This window comes from Apis dorsata, unplaced genomic scaffold, assembly GCF_000469605.1.
Source record: "Apis dorsata unplaced genomic scaffold, Apis dorsata 1.3 scaffold_269, whole genome shotgun sequence".
NCBI lineage: Eukaryota > Metazoa > Arthropoda > Insecta > Hymenoptera > Apidae > Apis > Apis dorsata.
In genome coordinates this window covers 824,147-833,680 of record NW_006263547.1, presented here as the reverse complement: position 1 = coordinate 833,680, position 9,534 = coordinate 824,147, and the positions used below count along the sequence as shown (strand labels likewise).

The window sequence follows — 9,534 nt, the reverse complement described above, 5'->3', positions numbered from 1 at the left end:
ATCGGAGGAAAATTTCCATAGTCGAGTTCGTTTTCTCTNTCTTCTTCTTCTTCTTCTTCTTCTTCTTGGCCTTGCACAGAAGCCGCAGAAGAAAACCCTTGAAGAGACGTTTAATGGAATAGAGAGGGTGGATGCAGCGGTAGAATGTAAATTTCCAGCTTACCCTTTTAATCCCTTTAATCGTGGTTGCTCTAAAACTTAATCCGCTATTAGTTTTTGCAGTGACAGCCCTAATTCCTAGCCAGTGGTTATAGTGATTATAATGTAACTTCTAAATAGGATTAAGTTATCGGCTTTTCGGTGAATTATCGTATGCCAGGTGTATATGTCACCGGTGAAGGTAACGACTGACCATTCTGGATGATGGATACACGCTGGATAAATTACGAAATTAATAATATGATGTTTAATCGTTCATAGAAGAGGCACTCGTATGTGTGTACCCTATCTCGAATCTTAATCTCATTTCAATTTAACGCAAGTGAGGGAGGTTTTGATGGAGATTAGACGATGAACAAATTTACTTTCACTCGTCGATATCAACCGTGCTTTATCCCTCAATTTCCAAATTAAATAAACAACAGAAATAAGGAGATAAAATTCGATAATGAAGATCGAATTAACATAGCTTTATTACCACAGCGTTGAATCATAAACTGAAACGCAAATGCAAAACTCGATCGAGAAGATGTCGAGAAAAAAGAATTCTCCACAGGCGGGATATACTCGATTGCAACAAAAGGTTCGAATCGTCTTCCTCTCTTGTATACCGCGCGATTATACGGCGCAAAGGAAGGTACGAAAGAAGAGGGAAGAGGGGGCAGAGAGAGAGAGAGAGAGAGATGGAGAGAGGACAAAGTGGGCGGCGTGTGTCGGTGGTGGGTAACGTTTGAAACGGTGGAACGTTATAAAAGTGGCCCGGCATGCGGAAGCCACGGCCGGCAGAAGGAGAAGAGACGTCGTGGAAGACATGGCCGGGACACGCGGTATTCCTTTGAGGCAAGGCCACGCAAGACGTTTCACGTCCGCCGCGACGTTGTGCCCGTCCCTTTTGCGGCCAATTGCGCGTCGCGTGCTCGAGGAATTACAATCGGCGTATGCACCTCGTCTCTCTCTAAGCTCGTTTCTGCACCGGTTTCTGCGTTCCTCCTCCGTTTCCCGCCCGTGGATCGAAAGGTCAGTCGCGTTTCAAACACTGGTTCACGCGCCAACGAGAGTAGTAAGTCTTCAAGATGCCACCGACTTACGTTTATCATTCATACACACGTTTCAACAAAGAAATTTATCAGCCTCTCCCAACCTCTAAAATTATATCCTTTTTTTAATCGATCGTCCACTTCGATGGTAATAAGTAACAAGAAGAAAAATTACAAGATCGATATCTCGAGCGCAATTTTTGCGATCGATGATTGAAAAGAAAAGAAAGAAGGGAAGGAAATCGTTCGAGCGTCCACCCACCGCGTTAACCCAGAAAAAGACATAATAGAAGAGGAAGAAAAGGAGGAAGGAAAAAAAGTGTCTGGCCGGGAGGAAAGCGTGGCACCAAAGTTATCCCGCAATATCCCGGGTGCTCCAGGTAGCGTGTCGGTGGCAGAGGGTGTTCGTCGGCGGATGCGCCGCTCCCGCGGGAGTCTGAGCCCGCGTCAGGGCTGGCCGGGGTTAAGTTCCCTCGGGAATCAGCTCGACTTCCCTTGTACCAGCCACCCAGCCAGGCCAGGCTACAGGAGCCACCAGCCCTTCCCCAATGGCTGCTCTCTCTCTCGGCTGTCTGACTGGCTGTCACGAGTCCAAGACGTACGGCGGCTGCAACCCGGGGAGCAGAGATAGCAGTCGCTCTGGATAACCCGCAGGACGGTGTCTCTCCTTTATTCACGGCATATCGATTAATGACTGGAAACCCCCTGCTGCCTTCGTAACCATCCCTCTGCCTCCTGGAATCGACGTCTCGACGCGGCCATCCTCCGGAGATATCGTTACCCGGATTATCGTAATCGGGAGCCATCCACTTCTCTCACTTTTTTGGCCCCCCTCCATCCATCTGGTTTCTGAGTAGATCATCGTATGTGCACGTTGTTGATCGAATTATTTATTTTTTTACAAGAGACGAAAGAGGAGGGTTTAGAAAGATTTGGAAAGAAGAAGAGAAGAAGGAGAGAATTGTATTAAGATAGTCTGATAATTTTACAGATCGAGGGAGTGGTTTGAGTAGTTAAAGCTATAAGAAGAGAGGAGTAATAGGAACGAGGTTGTAGAAACTGTTGAATCACGAGCAAATGCGGTTTGGTCATTTGGCCCTGACCGAAATTTCAGATCCTATCCTCTCGGATTTCCGTCAATTCATTCGTTTAAACGGTTCAAAAACGTGAATGTAAACTTTGGCGCACGACCGGTTTAATAATAACGATCTCGGTATATCGTTGGGATTACTATATAAATAAGGGTAGAACGAAAGGGGAATAGAATTATAGTTTGAAAGTATTAAGTGACAAATTGGTTTGGACGTTGATGGATTCGTGCAGTTAGAAATATGATGTTTAATTGCTTTAGGACTCGAAAGTTTGCGCGAAAAAGGAAAATTTTTCGTAATAATTGGATAATGTGGTTTAGAATTTACAATTTGGGATAGAAAAAGATAGAATAGAAAAATTTTGCATATTATATCGCGCTCTAAAACATTTTTACGCGTGGGTCTTCATGTAGGAGGTTTTGGAGGTCTCAATATGCGGTTATCATCTTCGTGCATATAGATTGGCTTATAATAATACGTTTCTTTAATATTAATTCGAACACAATTTCTCATACTACTGAGTATACTTTCGCTGCATCGAATGAATACAAAATTTACTTCAACTTTAGACGTCTCTTTTATCCGTTCTCTCGAAAATAATTTCACATTGTTTTAACTGCACATAGTTTCTTTTTTAACTTTTAATTTTTATCTATTTCCAAACTTTTCAATCTCGACAAAAGAAAACAATTTCAATTTTCGATTCTACTCTTCTAAAAACCCTTTGAAAAATTAAAATGTCCAAATCGTACACTCTTAGATACACTCTTTATAGATACAATAAGCATATAGTTTTAATCCCTTTTTTTTAAATTGACAATTTTCNTCCAAATTTTTCAATCTCGAAAGAGGACAACAATTCCAACTTTTAATCCATTTACTTATTCTATTCTTTCAAGAATTAAAATATCCCAATCATATCTTTTTCATAAGATACAATAAGCACACAAAGCACATAGTTTTAGTCCTTTTTTTTTAAATTTTTATCTATTTCCAAATTTTTCAATCTCGAAAGAGGACAACAATTCCAACTTTTAATCCATTTACTTATTCTACTTTTTCAAGAATTAAAATATCTTTTTTTTTAAATTGACAATTTTCATCTATTTCCAAATTTTTCAATCTCGAAAGAGGACAACAATTCCAACTTTTAATCCATTTACTTATTCTACTTTTTCAAGAATTAAAATATCTTTTTTTTTAAATTGACAATTTTCATCTATTTCCAAACTTTTTCGAAAGAAGACAACAATTCCAACTTTTAATCCATTCACTTATTCTATTCTTTCAAGAATTAAAATATCCCAATCATATCTTTTTCATAAAATACAATAAGCACACAAAGCACATAGTTTTAGTTCTTTTTTTTTAAATTGACAATTTTTATCTATTTCCAAATTTTTCAATCTCGAAAGAAGACAACAATTCCAACTTTTAATCCATTCACTTATTCTATTCTTTCAAAAACTAAAATATCCCAATCATATATTCTTCATAAGATACAATAAGCACAAAGCACATAGTTTTAATCCTTTTTTTTTAAATTGACAATTTTCATCTATTTCCAAACTTTTCAATCTCGAAAGAGGACAACAATTTGAACCGATTCTACTCTTCTTAAAACCCTTTCGAAAAGTTAAAATGTCCCAATCATGCACTCTTTATAGTCAGATACAATAAGCACAAAGGACAATTGCCACAAATTCCCAATTACCGAACCCAAACCGAGGCCACGAACCAATATCTGTTCTCGGAGCCCAGCCCAACGAATTAAGCCCGCCTAAGCCAACGGCTTAAACGGAAGCTGCAATTTCCCGGCCCATAGGGTTACCATCTTCGTCGTTGGATGAACGCGCGGAATACCAAAACGCCTCGCCTCCTTCTTCGTACGCGCCTCTCCTACGAATTCGCCGTCGTAAACATCGTAAACAACAATTGGACAATTATTCGAGGTGACGATAATCGTAAAGGTAAAAGGATTGGCCATTGCTCCACCGCGTGCATCCTCCTCCAGAAACGTTTAACGTTACGAGGAAAAGATGGTTTCGTATCATTGATATCCCGCGTTGCGGACCAAGGCTCTCCCGTTTCAGGGAGAAAAGGAAACGACGTAATCCCTCGAAAATACCCTTCCTCCTACCTCCTGCGTTGTCCTCTCTGGCCAACGTTAAACGGATGTATTATTATGAGCCCACGTAGCCGCCTCGTATCGGGATAACTGCATATTGCGGCTTAACTCCGCAACGCGTTGCGCTTTCGATAACGTTGGTACGGATACGTGTACGTGGACGGGCGTAAAACTTTGGCCTCCACGTTTCTTGTATATTTCCGTTTACGATGATTGGATTTTATCGGATTTTTTTTTTTGAAATATCTTTGGAATTTTTATCGAGAAATCTACGAACGACTATTTTTCGATAGTCTTATCAATCTTAAGATTGTTCAAACGAGGAAACGAATGAATTTTTAATTATTTTAAAACGCATCTTGTAATTTATTCTTGACAATCGATAGAAAATTAAACTCGTTCAGGCGAGTTTGATTCGAGTCGATCGATAAAGAAGTCGGCGAAGCTAAGGATCCGTTAAGAAGAACAGTTGAATAAGAAGGAGCAACAGTTGAATAATCGCTTGAACGCGAGAGAATAAGGGAGTGGAGGGGGTGGAACAATTAGGCGGAGGGAAGAAGGGTGGGAATCGATGGAAAAGTCGACGCGAGCTCGAGTTGCCGATGATGGATGAAGCATTAAACTCGCGGTACGCGGCACGAGGCGCGAGAGCCGTTGCTCGACGGAGGCTGCTTGACAGCTGACAGGGTGGAGGGTGCAAAGGTTCAATCCAAGGGCGGTTGGCGTGGCGCTGCCTTGGCTTGATGTCTTGTAGAATATTTAAGACCGTATCTACCATCCCTCGCGCTCCTTGTTTCACGTCTCTCCAGGCTAATGCTCCATCCATAGAGGACGGAGAGGATGTTCCTTCCTCCTCCCTCTTTCCAATAAAGTCGATGGACGTAGGAGCTTTCTTTCCTCGGTTCGAAGGCTTCATCAAAGTTTCTCGATTATCATATTAAAAAAAAAAAAGGGAGACCTCTCTCCTCTCTCTCCTCTCTTCTTGCGTTTTTACGCTCTTCTTCGTTCGTCTATGTCGTAACCATTTTATTTTATAGAGAACAGGAGGAGGGAAGGGTAACTTTGAAAAGGAATTTTGACTAAACTACGAAATATTTTAAAGATGTAGATCTTTCTAAATAACTTAATCGTTGTCGAAGCGAGGAAAGTTTAAAGCGACCTTCTTAAATGGATTATTCAACAAAGAAATTCGCAATTCTCCTGGAAAGAGAAGAAGAAGGGAACGTTTTAACGTATTAACAAAAATGTAACGACGAATGTACGCTCTCATTTAGAAATATCGCGCGGAACGGATCGATCGTAAATTGGATCGGTATAGCGTAACAGGGCAGATCAGCGAGTTGTGCGAGGAGAACGGCCTGGTGGTCGGCCTGTATATCATCAAACACGTAACGACGAGCCGTGTTTTCAACATGAAATATACCCACGGACCGTACTGACGTGGATCCCGTATAGCGTGCCATCCGTTTGTCACGTGGGACCACAAAATTAAACTTAAAAAATTACACCCCTGTCCACGTGGCCAACAGGTCGTTTGTTATTTTGCATCCATTTTCTCCCTCTTTCATCCGTTCGACCCTCCTCTTTCTCTCTCTCTGTCTCTCTCCCTCACCCCCCTCAACAGGACAGGATTTTCACGGGATAAACTTCGCCATTCCGACCGATTGCCACTATTTTCCAAGGTGTCGAATGCGAATTTGTTTTTTTTTTTTTCTCTCCATCTTTTCGTCTCTCTCTCTTTTTTTGAAATTGATCGATCTCTGTTTTTACTTGAATATTTGTGGAGGTTTACGAGAGGACGGATAGATTTTTTGAGGATTATTGATAGAAAGATTTGGAATGGTTTGTGATGCGAGAAATTAAATGAATGAGAGGGTGGATAAGGATTAATACGTTAATACGAGGAACGATTTGAAAGTTTACAACACGTGGAAGCATTTTGAGGGATTAATTAATCCGTAGTAGTACGGACTGCTTCCGTGGCGAAAGAGTTAAATATTTGTTTAGTTGCTCCTCGGTTATTTTACCTCCGTAGTTTACCTCGTGTGCAAACTTATGGATCTATGAATATATATAATTCTAGAGATAAATTTTATCTACGAAAATTACAAATTGAATTTTCATTGATTATTTTCAGAAGGAAGGAAAATTATATTTTCGATACGATAAACGAAAAATTAAAAATTAAAAATAAACGAATATTTGTTAAAAAGATTCCCGTTTTGTAATCAGTCTCACGCGACAAATTCATTCACAGGCATTTTTAAAAACATTTTTACACAGGATACGAATGAAACGGAGTTCGTTAAAGGCAAAACTTTATTCGAAAATCTTGTTCATTCGTCGTTGCGGACTCGTCCGCAAAAAATCGTATTATTAATCGTTTCTCGCCGCTGTTACTTGGAATTCATATTCGTACACATATTCATATACGCGTATCCTACGGAATGCAATGTTCACGTGCACGTGAAAAGGGAGAAGAATTACAATTTCGTTGCTCGTTCCCGTTTCTTTTCCCTTCCCTCTCTTTCCTTTTTCCCCCCTTCACGCAAATACAGATTTTATTCTTCGAGGCTGATATGCAAATGAAACGGAATTAATGGTTGCTTGTCTCTCCGCAGGAGACGAAGAGTGGGACGACGGGAACGAGCAGAATGTCCTGGAGGTAACCGAGCAGGATAATGAGGCAACGGGAATTAAGCGTGAGTGTTGCTAAATACTTTCTCGTCGTTGAACGAGTTTACGTTAAATCTAGATAGTTAAAACGATATTATAATTCCAATTAATTCTTTTCTCTTTTTATATAAATTATCGTAATTCCTAATTTATCACAGAGGACGAGGAGGAGGAGGAGGAGGAAGAGGAGCTGCAGAGAGCTTTCAGCCACCACTCGGAGGGTGAGTAGGTGATATCGAAGCAATTTATTACTTTCTAATCATCTTGAGGACGAAGACAAACGTTCAAAATTATATTTTACCATTTTAAAATGATTCAACGTTGCACAATCGAAACGAATACGATTTCATTTTTACCATTTTAAAATGATTCAACGTTACTCGTCGAAACGATTGAATACGACGAAAGATTTTTAAAAAATGATAGATTTATTTTATTTAATAACACATAAACGTGTATTGGAGATAAAGAAACGATTACGATAAATTAAAAAGGGGTTAACGTAGCGATAGTTTGAGAATACTCCGTCGATATACGCTCAGTTTACGCGTTTAACCCAGTGAGAGGGAAGAATCGGTTTTCGCGAGCGGCAGCTTCTTCCCCGTTGCACCTCGGCACAATGAAGCACTGCCGGCAGACGACTATCGTTATGCAGATGCAACAATGGGCAAGGAATTGAGGGTGGCACGGTCGGTGCATTCTGCCGCATTCTGGTGCATTACTTTTATCAGTCCTCGCGGGACATTGGTTCGCGACGCAACAATGCGTTCAGACACGTCGTCATTGTTCGTAGTCGCCGTTCAAGAAAACCTACCTACCGCCCACCTTAGACCCTATGAATATGGGATTCCATCCTTTGTCCCGAAGGATCCTTCCGTGTCGCGTGCACCGTTTCCTCCCTCCCCTCGCCCATCCGTTGCAAACTTCTCCTCGATACGATACAAGAGGAAACAAGCGAGAGGGTTCGAAACGAGTGGTGGGATTGGAGCGATTAAGATTGGGCGGTTGATCGATTCGGTGAAATGAATTTGAATTTCATCCGTTTGAAATTTCTTCTCGAGAAGAAGGGATAGAAATTAGTAGAAATTAGTAGGAATAGACACTTTGGAAGGATTGAATCGTTTTCAGATCTTTGTATAAATTTCTTTTCATAGAAGGAATATATGAGGGGGGAAGAGATGGAGGATAACAAGGAGGATTAATTATTGATAGGACGCGTTTGGAAGGATTGAATCGTTTTCATTTCTTTGCATAAATTTCTTTTCATAGAAGGAATATATGAGGGGGGAAGAGATGGAGGATAATAAGGAGGATTAATTATCGATAGGAGGCGTTATTGTGGATTCTACGAATTGGCTCGTTTTTGTAGAAATTGGAGGAATAAAGGGGAAGGCGTTGAGATTTTGAAGAAATTGAAGAGGAAGGATCGAGTGTTATTGAATTTCAGGTTTGAAAATGGCACGATTCGACTGTGCTGGCTTGCACGTAATGGCATTAAGCATCGTGCAAGGGGCTGTTCCCAGTTACTCCACGCACGTGGTGCATAGCATATGGGGCAGAGAATAAGTGCTGGCCGGGGCAATTCCTTTCAGAATGGTAATAGGGGCTCAGGTGGTAAAGGTGATCCGAGTGTGCTTATTATGTCGATATATCCTGTCCATAGTATAGCCGGGACGAACAATAGTATCTTAACGATATAGACCCGGATTGTTTTCCCGATAAATCATTTTCCCTTTCTCTCTTTTTATTACATAGTTTGTTATAATGTTCGTATCGTGAGAAACGAATGGGATATTAGGCGAAAAATTGTCCATTTGTAACGCTGAAACGTCGAAACTGCGCGATAAATTTCCATTACGCGTATTATATCGAGTTACCCCCGGTAAAATGTACGAATTCATTCTCTCGAACGATTTTCGATTATCCCGTGGTATAATACTTTTTTTTTTAAAAAAAAGACTCGTCGTTAATTTTTCATCACTTCTTTTTTTCTTTAATTACAAGATTTTAATGTTGTTTTAATAGCTTTCGGGATCAAGGAATTTCAATTTTGTTAAACTTTTGTATTCGAAACTTTTATTATTTCAGAATTGACAATATCGTTCAAATGCTTCCAATGTATCTTCTTAAGTTTGATTTGATAAATCGCTCATCATCATTTCTATTAACGTTTGAATCAACATTAATTAAAAATCCAATCCAATATTTCAATCATATTTCCCTTCTAAAAATCAAATACAAAAAATTCCACTCAACTCCTAATCAGAATCTCTCTCCAAAAACTTATCCCAAATTCCAAGATCGATAATCTTCACAAAACTCACCGATCCAAGACTCATCGATCGATCTCGATCAATCCACCTTTGCACCCCTCGAATCGCGAATCAACGATTTAATAAACGCACGTATCTATCCAGTAATGAGCAGCAATGGCGGATAGCTA

General features: G+C 40.2%; 1 protein-coding gene across 3 annotated transcripts in view; it reads left to right on the top strand.

Moving 5' to 3' along the window:
• Positions 1-9,534, top strand: part of LOC102674034 (zinc finger protein 423) — a 90,588-nt gene that overhangs the window by 6,188 nt on the left and 74,866 nt on the right. Inside the window, exons 2-3 of one of the 3 annotated variants that reach the window (XM_031510903.1) lie at positions 7,037-7,117; positions 7,250-7,312. The exons of 1 other annotated variant lie outside the window; for it this stretch is intronic. In XM_031510903.1, the coding sequence (XP_031366763.1) occupies positions 7,037-7,117; positions 7,250-7,312 (144 nt within the window). The remainder of the gene's footprint in view (positions 1-7,036; positions 7,118-7,249; positions 7,313-9,534) is intronic. One more of the 3 variants, XM_006616678.2, reaches the window with a different exon arrangement.